The sequence below is a fragment of the Filicampus tigris genome, chromosome 12 (genome assembly GCF_054856515.1).
Source record: "Filicampus tigris isolate MCC_2025a chromosome 12, RoL_Ftig_1.0, whole genome shotgun sequence".
NCBI classification, from domain to species: Eukaryota; Metazoa; Chordata; class Actinopteri; order Syngnathiformes; family Syngnathidae; genus Filicampus; species Filicampus tigris.
In genome coordinates, this window is record NC_141228.1 from 17,606,934 (window position 1) to 17,625,183 (window position 18,250).

Sequence of the window (18,250 nt, forward strand, 5' to 3'; positions counted from 1 at the left end):
CACTTAGACTCATTTTACATGCGCCGCGGGTGCGATATTATATCATCGTGTGAGAAGCATGTCTTTAATCGGGACATTAACGGTCGCAGTGGATCCAACCCAACATTTCCAATTTCCTTCCTCCTAAACACATTGATTGGCTTTCCTGGTGTTATGGTTTGCTGTGATCATTGTAAAATGATCCACTCAATCTGTTGCGCTTATTATGCTGAAAACATTGTGGTGCCTTGTGGTTTAATTCCTTCTGGGATGCATGCCTTGGCCACTGGGGGGCATTGTAATGCAGGCATATGGTATACGTGGAGCCAATCAAAGCTCCTCAGTAAGCCACAGTAATATTGGTCGTTGTTCGCAGAGGATAAAGAACATATGCTTGTGAGTATTATCTGTCAATATGTTTTGCTCCACCGTTTGTGTTTAAATACCCATTGCTTAAAGCGGAAGTCAACCCAAACATATGCTTGGGTTGACTTCCCCTTTTAAGGGCTTTTGGCACTGTAACACTGATGCTATGTGTTAGCCCGTCGTGTTGCATTGTTTGGCTCGCATAAAGCTAAGCAGACGTCTCACAATCAAAGCTAAGTGGTTGTTTTTAATACACAGCTTGTATTTCGCTTTGTTTTATGTTTTGTTTGACAGTTAGCTTCAAACAGGAGAGGCTCACTCTTGTTTTTTTTTTTGTCAACCCAAACATTTTTTTTGTTCTAGAATATGTTCTATGCAGGGCCACTAGTTGAAACAAGGCATTCTGATTAATATTGTGGAATAAGAGTTAATCCACCCGTTTTTAGCCATCTCAGGGTGCGGCCATTTTGTCGCTTCTGTTGACTGAAAATGCTCTCACGGTGTCTCAGGGTTCAGGTAACGACCAATCGCATCTTAACTGTTTTCTGAAGCTGAGCCACGATTGTTCGTTATCTGAGCCCTGACTGTGATGTCATTTTCAGTTGACAGAAGTGACAAAATGGCCGCCTCCTGAGATGGCTAAAAATGGGTGGGTTTTGCTGCTTAACTCACATTCCACAAATGCAGTATTAATCAGAATGCCTTGTTTCAACTAGTGGAACATATTTGTTTTTTTAAAAATGTTTAGGTTGACTTCTTTAGGAATTGTTCACTATCAGCCATGCTTGTTGTGAAGTGAGTTGAGTTGCATTCCCTACCACGATACCTGGCTTGCATCTTGAAATTTTGCCTGCAAGTCAAAGCTAAAAATCAATAGCTCGTATCATGAAAAACTTAAGACTAAACATAAAAACGAAAATAGGTCGATGCATGTAATCAGATGTGGCGCATTCAGTGGACTCATTGCCAAACACAAATACAGCCCCTGCCCCGCAATGTTGACAACTTTGCCGAACATATGCTAATGCTAATTGGTACATACAACAATAATGCATCTCTGCTTACCTTTCTGTCTGGCAGTGTGTCACTTGAAAATGGTGGATCTGTTATCCAGCTTCTCTGCCAAGTCTTAGACGGAGAAACTCAGTGTGGGGACGGTATCATGTAAATTAGCCCCACTGTGACATCACAATCCAAAACTCACAGCACATTTTTGGAAACAGGATTTACTTGGTTGATTCTATTCACACTTGATGGGTGGTTAGGCACTTTACAGGCCTAGATTTTTGTATAAAACAGTTAAAAAGTCAATTATCCATCATATGTAATCCATAATTCCATCAAGATTTCATGTTTAGTTGTTTCACAAATTAGGTGAATAAACGTGGTGAGAGAACCTTTGGCATTCACAGTAAACAAAACACTTTTCTTGACAAGGTCAGCTGTGTACATCTACAATCTGTTGCGTAAAAAAGAAAAAAATCCTTTGTACATTAGACTGAAAAAGCACACATTAAGTCTGGGAGACAAAAATAAGAATAAATTGGAAGTAAAAGCTTTAGATGTTTTATTTGGATAATAGCAGTGTACTGTAAAAAGTGTACTGCGTCACATTTTCACTTCTGCTAACTGAATTTCCCTCACAAACATCCACAATGACAACAATCTACCTTGTATTCCACTTTTTTTTTTTTTTTTACACAGATGAAGCAGAGGCGCTCTTTGCGAGGTCACACACCTGCAAATTACATGATTGCTTTAAAACAAAATGGCACGCATGATCAAACCCGCAACCCCTAACAAGCGAAGAGCGTAATAGGCTCTCTCATGCTCGCTTGGCTTCGGGGTACGCGCGCATCTTTGACGTGCAATTTGGCCAGCGGCTGAGCGGAGGCCTCGCCTCACTGCAAGGTTATCAAAGTAGGGCATTCACACTGATGACTTTACATCCCTCTCGAGTAGAGACGAGTAGTGGGGGGGGGGGGGGGTACGCTGCTTTCACTTCAGGTGAAAGGTTGGTATCACTGTCAGGCAAGGTAAGGCAAGTTTGTTTAGCCAAGAAAATTCAAAGTGCTTTACATAAAACATCAAAAGCATTACAGAAAGAGAAATCAAACATTAAGAATTACATTAAAATGATTAAAAGCAAGATAGGTAAGAAAAAAAAGTTCTTGTTCACACTAAAAAAAATAAAATAAAAAAGCTGGGTTGTCTTCCTAACCCACTCGCTGGGTAGCTGCGGATTTTGAGCGGATGACCCACCAATAGAAAATGGGTGGCTTGCATCTGAAAGGGAACTGGGTGGAAAATAAGTAAATAAATGAATAAATAAAAATAAAACAACTGCCGAATATCATATTGGTGAGGACCCCTGAGAGGAAGTGTGCTTCTTCTTCGAAAATGTTGGCATTGATAATATTCGATTTTTAACCTCAACTATTACCTAATAACCTAGTAACCCATTCCATGGTATCTTTAAAATATCAGCAAGGATAGCTTCTATCCCTTGTGGGATCAAAATCTTAACCCAACGCGGGTCAAATCCTCAACCCATTAGGCTGGGTATAATAACCCAGCGTTTCCATAAGTGCGCAACAAAGCCGAATGACTTATTCTGTACACATGCAAATGTATTAATGTGCCTATCTATGCGACTGATGTTGCAGTCGGCGGGCCCCTAAAAGGGCTGCACCAAATACCATCCAGATAGAAACTCCAAGCTGGTTGTGATAAGAAAAGCTATCTGCCACTCATCGCCAGTGTGAATGTCAAATGTAGGTTGCGGCAAAGGCAGAGGAGCTCCTTTGTTTGCCGGTCACACCTTCGCATCACCCTCAGTGCTTGTTGGGGCCTCCCTGGTCCGTCGGGAAAAAAAAAACAAAAAACTGTCGCACCTCGTGTCGGGTTCACGCCGGAACCTGCGCGCTTTGACCGATACTCCATCTCAACGAGCTTCCGCAATCATGCCAATTTGGAACTTTTGTGATGTTTTGCGCCGGTCGTGCCCACCTCAGCACTGGCCTTTTGACATTGAACAAATGAAAGTGTCAGAAGTGCACATCAGGGTAAATGAGTCATGACTGTGTGAAAAATGTGGCAAATGCTCAAAAAGCACAAGGGGAGAAAACAGGCATGTGCGTTTGCTGAATTATTTTACTGTCATGTTGACCCCAAACACATTTATTGTGACATCTCCAGCATGAAATACTATAACAAAGTGGGTATGTGCTTTGAATGAGTAAGACTTTTCTTTTAGTATCTTATAAGGAAAATAATTGTTTACCAACATAACCCTTTCATGCACAGTGGTCACTACAGTGGACAGCTATTTAAAAGTTGCTTTCGCCTATATTAATGAATCTAAATTAAAAAAAATATTTGAACCCTTTCATGCATTAATTATGATCTGATGTCATTAATTAAAATATAGATATATTTTTTAGAACATTAGTACTTTGTCTTATTTTTGTTAGTAAAGTAAATAATAATAACAATAATAATAACACTTTTTCTCCTTTTTAGGAAGGTGCAACATCAATAATTGGTTTTAATTTTTAATAAAATACAACATCAATAGTTTGTCTTCTTTTCAGGAAAGTGTAACATCAGTAGGTTGACTTTTTTTGGTAAGTGCACCATCGATACTTTGTCTTAAATTGTGAAAGTGTTTCTATATAGGGCAGTGCAACGTCAGCCATTTTCTTCTTTGTATGAAAAGGTTTCATCAGTATGGTGTCGTATTTTTAGGAACTTTTAACAGCAACCGTTTGTTTTCTTTTAAGGAACATGCTACATCAATACTTTGTTTTAATTTTAGGAAAGGGCCACAACACATCAATTTATGCTTCTCAACATTGTCCCATAATTTTGGAATACCTTTAAACACAGACGCCCTCCCACCTCTGTTCTAATAATACAGTGATAAAAAAAATGAGTTTGACCTCGCTCCGCTTGTTGTTTTTCGTCGTAGAACAAAAAACAACAAGGCAAGTGCGAAAGGGGCTTTTGTTAACACCTTCGGCGTAATGATGCTACTTTTCTTTGTGTTCTTTGTCACAATTATTACTGTCAGAGGTTTTATTTGTTTATTACATGACAGGTTGGATCCAATACACTCGTTGTCATCTTGTCTACAAAATTCAACAAGTACTGTATGACAGGATCAATGTCATTTGGTATGCGTATGCAAACCAGTGAGTGTATTTTATCACAAAATGTCATCTTATCACATAAAACGCCACACAGAGGTATACGTATGGTGACAAAGACATGAGGCCGTGCAAGTCACATTCACCACCGTGTAGGGAATGCCGCGTTGTCTCCTCACAATAACAACAAGGTGGGAAATGGTACCACCGGGCATTCTCTGCAGATCACTCGTTAAACATCCCTCTGTCATGTCTGACTCACTGTGTTTGGTCGGATGACATTCTGTGTCAATCTCCTCTGTGCATCATGGAATTCATAACATGAATTAATTGTATTTATGGCAACAGCAGGGAAAAAAAATTCAAATGAGTCAAAGAATCAAATCCAGTCTTTTATATGCAAACACTCAAAACTCACCAGCTAAATGTGTGTCTAAATGAGAGTGGCTTCAACTGTTTTGACCCCCTCACCTTGCTATAACTAAAATGTGCATGGGTCAGATCGTCGCACTGCTAGCGCATATACATAAATTCACAAATTTCCCATTGTGGTTGTTCTGCTGTAGAACTACACTACAGTAAGTAATGTGATTAAGTAATTAATCCACAATGAACCATCCTCTTTTCTGAAATCTTGATTGTTGATTGATTGTTTTATGAACAAAAATTTCTAATGATAATGTATTATCACGTACTGTCCTCTATATGTAAGGGCGCATGTGCAAAAGTAATCACATGACAATAGTCAGCAACACGGAAGTGAGAGGGGGCGGGGCTAAGGTGACGGACGTCAGTGGTGGATACAATTCCAGCAAGGTAGTGACTTTCACTTATGTTCCTCATTTACCTCAACTCGCATTTAAAGCATTTAAACCTACATTCAGAGACGCGGCAGCTTGTAGTTACGCTCCTTGTCTTCATTTTATCCGTGACGTTTCAACGTAATGGCGGCTATCGTTAGCGCCTTTCAGCTAGCATTAGCTGAAGCCAGGGAGGATGTTGTCTTTTGCGGCAACCTCCTCGCTGCTGTCAACCACAAAAAGAACTTTAAAAATTCATTTCTGCGGCTATATACGCGTTGGAAATGACTAAACACAATCGCCCTTGCATCAGAAGTACTCCGGTGAAGTCGGTACTTGATAAAATACAGTTGTTCGTCTGTCCTACCATTGCTGTAGCTCTTCGTCAAGTTTAGCGTTTTTTAATTTTCCCCATTGAAATAAAATTGTGAGTGTTTAGTTTGTAAACAACTCTAATTGGAATAGATTTTTAAAAATTGTAAAATTCATTCATTCTTGGTTCATTTGCCTTTATTTTAGCGTAAGACTAACATATGAGACCAACACATTTATGTATGTGATATTTCTTATTGTAATGCTGATTGATTTATTGCTTGTGTTTGATAAAAAAAAAATCATGAGAAGAGGACCTTCAAAAAAATATTGCATATTAAATCGCACTATTGAGGGGAAAAAAAAGAGAATTAGATTATTTTTTCAAAATTGTTCAGCCCTAGTTTTTATTGTAATCTGTATTCATCCATGAATAATAAATAATAATGTGTTTTACAGCATCCACCATGACAGCCATCAAGCACGCCCTCCAGAGAGACATCTTCACGCCTAACGATGAGCGTCTGCTAGGCATCGTCAACGTCTGCAAGGCGGGGAAGAAGAAGAAGAACTGCTTTTTGTGCGCCACGGGTACGTGACTCATGACCTTTTTTTTTTTTTTTTTAAGAGAATGGGTAATGGATTCTGCTTTTTGCTGTTGTTCCAGTCACCACCGAGCGGCCCGTGCAGGTCAAAGTGGTCAAGGTGAAGAAGTCCGACAAAGGTGACTTTTACAAACGACAGCTGACATGGGAACTCCGCGATCTGACCGAAGTGGATGCCAAAGATGCAAGCAAGGTCGGGGAAGGCTGCACCACATAACACAAAGAGGAGTTACATTTTCAGCATTTTTGGAATAATAATAAACAACATAGCAAGTGCAGTGCAATTAATGTCTAGTGAAAATAGCGTTTAAAAGAAAATTAAAGGGTATATTATGGAGAAATGCAGAAAACAAAGTCTCTTGGTATGGGGACACTATTTGAAGAAAAACAATATTTCAAAGAAGACGTGCATTTTTTTTGACGGATTAAAATCAAGAATACTTGCGAATTCACTTTTTTGGGGTGTGGAAACTTGTTCTCTGAAAAACTCACCTACTCAGTGTTTTTGTGCTCAGGCCAATGCCGTTTCTAAAACAAAAGTAATGCTTTGGCGCCATTGCTTTGGCGCCATCTTGTGCCATCCCAGGATAATTATTTGTACCCCATCCTCTGTTTATTGCTGAAAAACTCACTTATTTGCTGTTGTGTGCCCCAGTAGAAAAGTATGACTTTCACGGCATCTTGTTGCTAAGGAGCTATGTTGAAGTAGTTGATGTTTCACATCAGCCCATTGAAAAACATACTTGACGTGTTTGTAAACAGTACGTGGGTGGCAGTACGCATTTGGATTCCACTCTGACAGATATAAACGTCCACGGCAGTCAATGAGTTAACGCCTTAGCTTTTATCGCTCCAGGAAAACCCCGAGTTCGACCTTCACTTTGAGAAGGTCTACCGCTGGGTGGCCAGCAGCACGGCCGAGAAGAACTCGTTCATCTCGTGCATTTGGAAGCTGAATCAGCGCTACCTGAGGAAGAAGGTGGAGTTTGTCAATGTCAGTTCACAGCTGCTGGAAGGTGCGCTAACTTAGACTTGACGTCAATTTGGTGCCTCTGTGTCAGTTTTTTTTTTTTTTTAAGCATGTTTTTAGAGTGATTACTCAAGCCTTCTTCTCTGTATTTTCTGCTTTCTGGTATGGCTTTCTGTTTTAAATTTCTTCTTTCTCTCTTCAACTTTCTCTGGCCAGAACTTCCTAAAGCGGAAGGTTGGTAGGAGTTAACTCCCCCGCACCATCGCTCACTCTCTCCTTCCTCTTAATTCCTTGCCATTATTCTTCATGACCTCATCAGCTGCCATTATTAAACGGCACTCATTCCCATAAACATGCCACCAAGTTAAGATGGTTATGAATTAACTCATCACACGTGTCCAGGCCACATTGGTATACGTTTTACTTTTTTGCAGTATCAGTTTACCAGTATCAGTATGTGATTGTTTATTATTTCTGAAGTAGACCTTCAGCTGATCATTTTTAATTTTAGATTTTTCATGGTTGTTGTTGTAATATTAGGAGAATGAAGTTGTATATTTTTGGGAAAAATTTTTACATACTGTACTTTTGAGAAAAAAGTAGATATTCAAGATTCACATTTTAATATTATTAGAATAGATTAAAGTTGTACTATTATGATGTAAAAATGTCTATATTTTTTAGAAAAAAAGTTGTGTATTTTTAGGCGATAAATGTAAAATGAGAATAAAGTTGTATATTTTAAGAAAAAAAATATTTTAAGAATATTTTCAAGGTCAAAGCTGCAATATTACGAGTTATTTAGTTTTTTTTTTAAATATATATTTTGAGGAAAAAAAGTTGTTTAATTTTCACGAAAAAAATGTAGATTTTCGACAATTATTTTGCTTAATTCTTTGTAGAAAAAAAAAAGACAAATTTTCAACATTAAAGTCATAACATTATTAGAATAGTCCCAAAAAGAGAATTATTATTATTATTTTTTTTTTTTAACAAAAAAGATTACATTTTTTAGGGAAGGATTAAGTGAATGAATGATATCGTTTGTTGCCAGCGTATTAGCAATGTAGAGGGTTTTGTCTCCCGTAATGTTATATCACGTTTTTCTCAAAAATATTCAATTTTATTTTGAGATGACCATTTTAATCATATCGGTTGGCTCTAACACTCTTTCATTAATATGTTTTTTTTTTTCTTCTTTTTGGGGGTTATTATAGACAGTATGGCCTCATACTTATGCTGGATGCTCATAACTGCTGGCCAGTGACTAACTGGTGGTGAAAGAGTACAATTTTATGAAGCCATCATTGTGATACTGAACTTGTCACTCAATGTCTTCACCTGTCAATCAAATGTTCCACCTCCGTGTGTTACGACCAGAACATTTGCTAATGTTTTGCTTGTTCCCGTCCTCGTCCATTTCATTTATTTATTTGCTTGCCAATAGAGTCAGTGCCCAGCGGTGAGAGCCAGAGTGTCGCCGGCGGCGACGAGGACGCTCTGGATGACTACCAGGAGCTGAGCGCCCGCGAGGAGCAGGACATCGAGGGCATGATGGAGGTGTGCGAGTACGCCATCTCCAACGCCGAGGCCTTTGCCGAGCAACTGTCCAGGGAGTTGCAGGTGCTGGATGGGGTGAGTGCAACAATAATAACAAACAAATCCTTATTTACAATGAGGAAACGTATTTTTCTTTGTCATGAGAACATGGGAAACCGACCCCCGGGACTTGAGGTTGGCACTTGTGCACTACACTGTGTGTATGTGGAGCAAGTATAGAAGTAGAAAAAGATTAATTTAATTTCATGCAGTAAGGAAAAATGCTGTATTGGGATGTATAAGGTCTTTCTTTAATTATCTGTCATTGTATTTTGGGGAAATTTGTATGTATCAAAAGTACTAGTGGTAATGTTGAGTACTCATACTGGTATCGGGATATGTATATTTCATTTATTTATGTATATAGTGTCTAGATAAGTTCAGTGCTTATGAAGTGCAGTTCACGTTTACATATCATTGTTTCATGGAACATGAACAATTTAAGTGATGAAGCCGCAAGAGTAAAATTGTTGTAATACAGATTAATTGATTCCTTGCGTTTGATAAAAAAAAAAAAATACCTGGGAAAAGAACCTTGAAAAAATAATCGTATATTAAATCGTAATATTGAAGAAAAGTTATTTCTCTAAATCGTTCAGCCCGAGTTATATTTCACACTTGACTCGACACCATTTGTATGCAAGCAGTTTTAAAAAGTTTATTTCACATCCTGCGTCTCCTTTAATGCTGGTTCAGAATGGAAAAAAACAAAAAATGACTATGCCATGTAATGCTGCGTCAAGGCTTTATAACGGCGTAAGCGAATTACTCACCCTCCTCCTCCTCCTCACGCGTGACTTTGAAGGCCAACATCCAGTCCATCATGGCGTCGGAGAAGCAGGTGAACATCCTGATGCAGCTGCTGGACGAGGCGCTGGGCGAGGTGGACACCATCGAGGGCAAGCTGAGCAGCTACGAGGAGATGCTGCAGAGCGTCAAGGACCAGATGGACCAGATCTCGCAGAGCAATCGTCTCATCCAGATCAGCAACACCAACAACGGCAAGCTGCTGGACGAGATCCAGTTCCTCGTGGTGAGGAGCGATGACACCGAGGGGCGCGGCGTCGGGAATAAATAATCACAATTTCATAGAATACGTTTTAGAATTTAGTGTGTAAATGCAGGGCAATGCTTCTGATAGTGTTTTCGGCCAGAAGAGGGAACCTGAAATCTGCTTTGCTTTAAAGACTGGAGGATGCCCCTCGTGGAATTGCTGATCATCATCATCATCGTTGCCTAGTGACTGTGTCATCTTTCCCCCGCCTAGCACAACATGGACCTGTCCAAGGGCCACATCAGAGCCCTGCAAGACGGAGACCTGACCTCTCCTAAAGGCATCGAGGCCTGCATCAATGCCGCCGAAGCCCTCTTGCAATGCATGAACGTGGCGCTCCTGCCGGGTATTTTTTGCTCACCGTAAATCCTAAAACGCTTGTCCCATTGGTCGTAGTGAAGTCCGTCTTTGTCCGCCGTAGGCCACGACAAGCTGATGGCCGTGAAGCAGCAGCAGCACCTGTTCACCGAGCTACGGGACATGTTCGCTCGCCGCCTCACCAATCATCTCAACAATGTGTTTGTGCACCAGGTATTGTTGTTTTATTGCTGTGTAAGCGTGACTAACAACCACGGTTGTAGTCATTTTTTTTTTAAACAGAAAGTCAACGCAAACATTTTTTTTTCAAGAATATGTTCCATGCAAGCCCACTTGTTGAAACAGGGCATTCTGATTAACATTGCGTTTGTGGAAAAAGTGTTAATCCATTTAGCAATCTCTGGGGGCGGCCATTTTGTCTTCTGTTGACTGAAAATGACATCACAACTGCTCACAACGACCAATCGCGGCTCAGATTCAGAAAACAGGTCAGCCTTGTGAGCAGTTGTGATGTCATTTTCAGTCGACAGAAGACAAAATGGCCGCCCCCGGAGATGGCTAAAACTGAGCTCATTTTGCTACTTAATTTATATTCCACAAACGCAAAATTAATTAGAATGCCGTGTTTCAACTAGCGGGCCTGCTGGGAACATATTCTTGAAAAAAAAATATGTTTGGGTTGACTTCCGCTTTAAGGAGGCCCTTTATAATTTTTTTTTTTTTTTTTTTTTACAATTCAAAACAGTTCCCATATTGTGCAAATTAGTCCCAACGCACATCATCATAATTTGGCAGAATAAAAAATGTACCTGTGTGGTTGTGTTATTACACACTTCCTTCCGAACGAGCTATTGAAAAGTTTTTTACGATGTTTACCATTTAATTATCGTCTCCCTTAACGGCAACAAAAGGTAAGATACAAATCTGACCAAACCAATTCCAGGGTGTGGATCTTGTTGCTGTTATTCTCTTCTCGCTCTGCCCCACAGCGGACTTCCTGTTTTGCTCTTCTGTCCCCGCTTCCTGCGCCTCCTCATTTCCTTCCTCCTCCCCCACTTCCTTCCTCCTCATCCTCTTGTTGATTGTCAGCGTCTCCCTTTGAATCATCCCACTCTGCTCTTTCTGTCTCTGTCAGTTCAACCACTTCAGTCACTTCCAAATGAGCATCCCTCACTTCTATAGGTCTTCCTGTCTGTCACTTCCAGTGAGTAGCCTCACCTCAGCACACTTGCAGAACCATCCCCCTTACAGACGAGCTGTGCATGGAATTTGTCTCTAACCACCTAACGGCCTCTTGACCATAAAGTGGAGAGGGCCTCTTTGAGGGTCTCGGCGCCGTTATTTTTGTCACCGAAGGACTCGCGTCCTTAACAAGTGTGCATGTGTTGCAGGACAACCGACGCGTGTAACACTAGGGAAGCGCAAATGACAATAATAGTTTGTGATGGACAATATGCATAAATGGTGTGTGCGCGTGTGTCAGATATTTGAGGGGATACCTTCTCACACATTCCCAAAAAACATGCTTGGTTCGATGAAGACTAAATTGTCAATAGGTGTGAATGGTTGTGAGTCGGTCAGTCATATATTAAAAATGTAGCGTCGATGGTCCTAATGTTGCTTTTTGTGCCATCTAGGGCCACGACCAGAGTTCCACCCTGTCTCAGCACACGGTGGAGCTGACCCTGCCCAAGCACAGCCCCCTCCACCGGGACCTGCTGCGCTACTCCAAGCTCATGGAGTGGCTGAAGATCACCCACCGGGAGAAGTATGAGGGCCTGTCCAGGGTCAGTGCTCGCCGCTCGATTGTCCAAGAGCCCCTCTCTTGAGCTTGTTGAATTGCGGAGTAATCACACACCGAGCGAGGGCCGCCGTTACACTTGCATTGTTTGTATTCAGTGACGTAATTACAGTCTTTTTTTTTTTTCGACCAGAAGACGCAGCGATTTTTTTTTTTGTTTTTTCCCCCGCAGACTTATGTGGACTACATGAGCCGACTGTACGAACGAGAAATTAAAGACTTCTTTGAGATCGCCAAGATCAAGATGGCGGGAACGAGCAAGGAGGCGAAGGGCAAGTTTGGTAAGATGGCGGATGAATAGCCTTGCGAGTGAGTTTGTGAAAGTACTTTTTAAAATGTCTCTAAAATATAAACTGAGCCCAGTTTACTTTAGTTTTGTTTTTAAACAAAGGTCTCAAGGACTCATACCAGAAATTGAACAGGAACTTGGCCATTTTGCTTCGAAGCAGACATTTTGGGGTGAATTCCAAGGCTTGTACTTTGACCAATTTCTACTTGGTAATTCACCCAAATTATTATTTTTTTCTGTCATGATGATTTCAAGGATTCGCCTTCAAAAAAGCGGTACGAGGGCCTGTTCATTGCTCCTGAGAGAGTTCCATTACCCGTTGTACGGAAATCAGATACATTCAGTACTTATTAACCATCACTGTAAAAAAAAAAAAAAGCCCCAAAAAGCAAAAAACGCCTCTTTGGTAATCCTTAGTTTTATAAAAATTTGCTGAAGTATTATGCGATTTGTGTGTATGACCTCAGGGTAGTTCGACTTACGAGGTTCTATTATAATTACCAGAGCTGGGCATTTTACTAAAAATTGAGCGGCCGTTATTTATCTGCAGTCTGCAGTGTGGGTACCCTTCCATCATCCCTCATTCGCCTTTTTTCTGGGGGGAAAAAATAGTACCCGTCTATAGGCCGGTCCGCCTTTAATTTTAAACGGGCTTCCGTCGGCGATTCCGACTAAACTTTCACTGATATTTCAACAGAAATAGTGACTTACTGCGATTAAATAAAGGGGCTTCTGACTACGCTTAGTCCGTCTATTTTTTATTTTTATTTTTCCCCATTATTCGTCAACCGTCAGCAAAACGGAATGCCCGGGCTCTGATAATCACACAATAGCTAAGATCCTACAAAGCTACTAAAATATGCATTATACATTTACACCTGACTTTTTTTTTATTTTACCAACACAAGCTTAAAAGAACTGCTTCTCATCAGCTGTGGTGATATAGCAGTGCCTTGCCATTTCCCAGTTTAATATCTCAACGGCCGAGTCTGCTTTCTGCATTCTGTTAGCTTTTCCGTTGAGGTCTGTCCACTGCAATGCGCCTCAGCGTACGCCAAGCGGCTTGTCTTAACACCCGTGCTGCATGTACTAAGCCTAACCTCTCTCTGTCTTTGATGCCCGCCCTTTCTAACTGGCTGCAGCCACGCTTCCGCGGAAAGAGAGCGCGCTCAAACAGGAGACGGAAAGTAAGTAAGACACGAGGGAGAGAGCCTCCCCAACCTGCTTTCTGACCACAACGCTTTCCGTGTACAGTAACTGCACTGAGTAACAACCTCATTGTTGAACGTGAGGCCGCCTGCTTTGAGGCCCAGCTCAGTGTGTTTCCCTGTGCGTCTTATTTCTTGCACTCAGGCCTTCACGGCAGCTCGGGAAAGCTGACAGGCTCCACGTCCAGCCTAAACAAGCTGAGCGTGCAGGGATCCAACAGCCGGCGCTCGCAGTCGTCCTCACTGCTGGACATGGGCAACATGTCGGCCTCTGATCTGGACGTGGCCGACCGGACGAAGTTTGACAAGGTGTCGCTGACAGACGAAGTTCGGACGAGGTCAATGGAAATGATGTTAATGAGGCGGCGGTGGTTGTTTGCAGATATTCGAGCAGGTCCTCAGTGAGCTGGAGCCTCTGTGCCTCGCGGAACAAGACTTCATCAGCAAGTTCTTCAAGCTGCAGCAACACCCGACCGTCTTGCCTCCTGTGGCTCAGGTGTGCTTTTGCTTCAGAGATTTGTTGCCTTAAAGAGGATAGTCAACGCAAACGTTTTTTGTTTTTTTTCAAGAATATGTTCTATGCAAGCCCACTAGTTGAAACAGGGCATTCTGATTAATATTGCGTTTGTGGAAAAAGTGTTAATCCACTCGTTTTTAGCTGTCTCTGGGGGCGGCCATTTTGTCACTTCTGTTGGCTGAAAATGACATCACAATGGCCCACGACGACCAATCGCGGCTCAGATTCAGAAAACAGGTCAGCCGCGATTGGTTGTTGTGAGCAGTTGTGATGTCATTTTCAGTCGACAGAAGTGAGAAAATGGCCGCCCCCGGAGATGGCTAAAAATGAGTGCATTTTGCTGCTTAACTTATATTCCACAAACGCAAAATGAATCAGAATGCCGTGTTTCAACTAGCGGGCTTGCTGGGAACATATTTGATAGAATAATTGTTCATCGGTTATACTTGAAAAAAATGTTTGGGTTGACTTCGTCTTTCAAGAAATATTCAACGTAACGGCGAAATTATAATGGCTTTGAAATGAAAGCGATTGTCAACAGTTTAGTGGTTCGTACATCTTCCTCTCACTCAAGAGTGTTAGACAACTTTATGAGTGTTTTGTCAATTGGTTCCAAGGGTTTAAACCCTAATTTACCAACATCCCTTTTTGGAACAGCCAATGCAATCGAAACATATATTGAATATTGTACCGCAATATGAAAATCCAGTCAAATATGTTCTGAAAATGTGATCTTCACTGCCGTTTCTGTTTGTTGTTTTTCCACACATTAAAATAATGTCGGCTTTTTATCAACTGGTTTATCATTTTCAAAGCACAACATGGCATCTCTCGGCTACCCAACGATGCCCCTGTGTTCTTTCTGCTCTCCAAAAAACATCAACTTCCAAAGCAATAACCAACGCAGGCACGCTTTCATCCCTCAAACGCTGGCAAGAGTTGTAATGTTTTATTTCCACCGCTTTGTCAGCCGGAAGCCGAGGATTTGGATGGCAGCGTGCCTTCAAGAATGCCTCCCCAGGCGGAACACAGACACTCCTTGTCATCGGAGTGAGTACTCACATTAACTTTAGTTCCGTCGGCTATCGTCACGCACCCCCTGGTGTTTTCTCCGTCTTCTTCCCCTTTAAAGCAAAGATATGGTGCGGCTGATGATGAACAAAGTCTTCCAGAGCATCGAGACGGAGCTCAACAGCCTCATCGCTCTGGGCGACAAGATCGACAGCTTTCACTCGCTCTACATGCTGGTGAAGATGAGCCACCACGTGTGGACGGCGGAAAACGTGGACCCGGCGTCCTTTCTCAGCACCACGCTGGGAAACGTGCTGGTCACCGTCAAGAGAAACTTTGACAAATGCATTGTGAGTATTGTGTATAATTCTTATGGCTTTGGCGAGGGCTATGCTTGCGCTTCAGGTTGATATTGAATTATCGCATTGAAGCATTTTAACATCTGTATGAGAGTGCCAGGGTCCAAGCCATGCCACCGATAGTAAAAAAAATCAGTGACTGCTTGTCACCAATTTTAAGTTTGTAAATTGCCATTAGATTGATTGAAAATTGATTGTCATCGCACATGCACGGAAGTACAGAGCAACGAGATTCACTTTAACAGTCACAGCCCATCCAAGAAAGATGAAAAACAATGACCAGCAGAGGGAGACATAGCGGGGAGCCTGGCGAGTCGGTTAGATGAAAAGCGAAACTCAAGGGAAGAGGGGGAGGGGGAAAAAAACCAAGGTCGAGCTTTGTTCCTTTACAGGAGGGGCACAGTGTGAACCTGGAAAAAAAAAATCCGCACTTTTATATGCCAAATGACGGTGACAAAAAATGTATTTTTTTCTAAAAGACAAGGCTAGGTCTGACTAAATCAAACTGCTCCTCCTGAGTTCAACAGCACCCAGATGGCGCCAAAGCAATATTTTTATATTAGACATGGTTTTGGCCTTATACCTGGGGATGTAGTTGGGTTCATCAGACCATAACACATTTTCCAATACATATTTGGGAGAGAAGTTTGTTTTTGTCTTTGACCGATAATTCCAAAAGAAAAAGTATATTTGGCACCAACGAAAATGGTGAGCAGCATCACCAAAAGAACTGTTTTTCTGCAACTGGTACTGGTCCCTTAGTAAAGGTCAATAGTTCCAAATACCAGTCAGTCTCAGAACAAAACTTTCAGGCTTGTGCTTGAAAGAACAAAAAAATGTCAGCAATGCCTACTAGAATGTCTGAACTTTATTTAATTGAATATTCACGTGACAGAGACTCACTAATCCTTAGAATAGATGAAAAGTTGTGCCCGGTCTATCTAATAATGACCTGTGCCTTTCCTCGTTGCAGTCCGGCCAGATCCGACAGATGGAGGAAGTGAAAATTTCCAAGAAGAGCAAAGTTGGCATCCTGCCTTTCGTCACCGGCTTTGAAGAGTTTGCCGAGTTGGCCGAGACCATCTTCCGAAACGCGGAACGCCGCGGAGACCTCGACAAAGCTTACGTCAAGCTCATCAGGGCTGTCTTTATGAACGGTAAAAATAAGAATGCCCACTCATCTACTTTTACACGGAGGCAAAGACCTGACGACCGCCTCGTCTTCCTCAGTGGAGAAAGTGGCCAACGAGAGCCAGAAGACGCCGCGGGACGTGGTGATGATGGAGAACTTCCACCACATCTTCTCCACGCTGTCTCGGCTAAAGATCTCCTGCCTGGATGCGGAGAGGCGCGAGGCCAAGCACAAATACACGGACCACCTCCAGTCCTACGTCATCAACTCTCTGGGCCAGCCTCTGGAAAAGCTCAACGTGAGGCCAAAACAAAACCAAAAAAGCATGTTGACCTGTCTTCATCATCATCATCATCATCATCATCATCATGGCTCTGTTGCAGCATTTCTTTGAGGGTGTGGAAGCCCGCGTGGCCCAGGGGATCCGCGAGGAGGAGGTGAGCTATCAGCTGGCCTTCAACAAGCAGGAGCTCCGCAAGGTCATCAAAGAGTACCCTGGAAAAGAGGTCAAGAAGGGACTGGACAACCTCTACAAGAAGGTGGACAAACACCTGTGTGAAGAGGAAAGCCTGCTACAGGTGAGATATAATAGCTGTAGGACAATGTGGAGTTTTTCATACATTATTGCCTTGAGATAAAACTTTAATTAGAGAGGTGAACAAGCATGTCATTTAAAACACATGGCAAATCAATGTTTCCTATTGAAATGAATGGAAATGCTGTTAACCCGTTCCGGGCTTACCCCAGAAAAAAATGGTGTTTCTAATAAGAAAAATAGCACTCTATATTTTACTTTATAAGAAAATAACACAGTAATCACCATAACATAAATTAAACATTATTTGCCACGTTTTTGCTTCATTTCAGTGGACAATGTGCTTCTCCTTTTGATGTGCTTGCCTTGTTCGCCTGTGGGCAGCACAGACGGTCATACAGATTACTGCTACTGCCATTAATCTGTTCCGGAGATATTTTAGTCATAATATATACAGTATATTATTTAAATAATCATGTGATTAAATCTCTTATCGACATTTTTTTCTGCCAAATATCATAATCGGCATCAGCCTAAAAAAAAAAAAATCCTTATCCATCAGGCCCTACTAATACTATTTTGAGTTTGGAAAAAATGAATTCACTTTCATGACTTCCCTTTGTTTTACTTTCTAAACATTTGCTGCCTCATGTGCGCTCCTTGCAGGTGGTGTGGCACTCCACGCAAGACGAGTTCATCCGGCAGTACAAACACTTTGAAGACTTGATTGGCAGATGTTACCCTGGCTCTGGAATCACCATGGAGTTTACCATTCAGGACATGCTGGAGTATTTCTCCAGCATTGCTCAGTCCCATTAGCCCTGCTGACAACGACTAACTGCTGACACACTCTGGATAAACGTACAAAAAAACATGTTTATTCATCTGGCCATACATTTTTTTTTATTAGCGCTTGGTGGGATTGCACCCTGGATTGTTTGCCAGCTAATCATAGGGCATATTTAAACAAATACAGTTCACCCCTATGGACAATATAGAATCTTCAAAGAACCCAACATTAGTCGGTGTACCCAAGGAACACAAGGGGGCCGGGCCGGAGCTGAGATTCCAACCCTGAACTTTAGAACTGCAAGGCAGACGTGCAAACCACTAGGTGTATTGCACTGACCGCATGTTTGTTCCTTCATTTTATTTCTGTGCTCCATGTTCTTAATAAAAATGCAGTCACCAAATTATTTTTTCTATTTTTTCAGTACTATAAAAAAAATGCAATACAGGCACATTCA

General features: G+C 41.7%; 1 protein-coding gene across 3 annotated transcripts; it reads left to right on the forward strand.

Moving 5' to 3' along the window:
* Window positions 1-5,234: 5,234 nt before the first annotated feature.
* On the forward strand, window positions 5,235-18,196 carry exoc1 (exocyst complex component 1). 3 transcript variants are annotated; one of them, XM_086048171.1, is made up of 20 exons: window positions 5,235-5,309; window positions 6,065-6,196; window positions 6,273-6,403; window positions 7,067-7,226; window positions 7,397-7,414; window positions 8,628-8,815; window positions 9,585-9,812; window positions 10,047-10,179; window positions 10,255-10,364; window positions 11,789-11,938; window positions 12,125-12,233; window positions 13,384-13,428; window positions 13,595-13,758; window positions 13,832-13,945; window positions 14,937-15,016; window positions 15,099-15,327; window positions 16,310-16,493; window positions 16,567-16,766; window positions 16,852-17,046; window positions 17,670-18,196. In XM_086048171.1, exons 2-20 carry the CDS (start codon window positions 6,073-6,075, stop codon window positions 17,820-17,822), a joined length of 2,715 nt encoding a protein of 904 aa, XP_085904297.1. In that variant the 5' UTR covers window positions 5,235-5,309; window positions 6,065-6,072; the 3' UTR covers window positions 17,823-18,196. The 3 variants fall into 3 exon arrangements, with proteins under 3 accessions (XP_085904297.1, XP_085904300.1, XP_085904298.1); XM_086048174.1 differs by lacking the exon at window positions 13,384-13,428; XM_086048172.1 differs by lacking the exon at window positions 7,397-7,414.
* The last annotated feature ends 54 nt before the right edge of the window (window positions 18,197-18,250 follow it).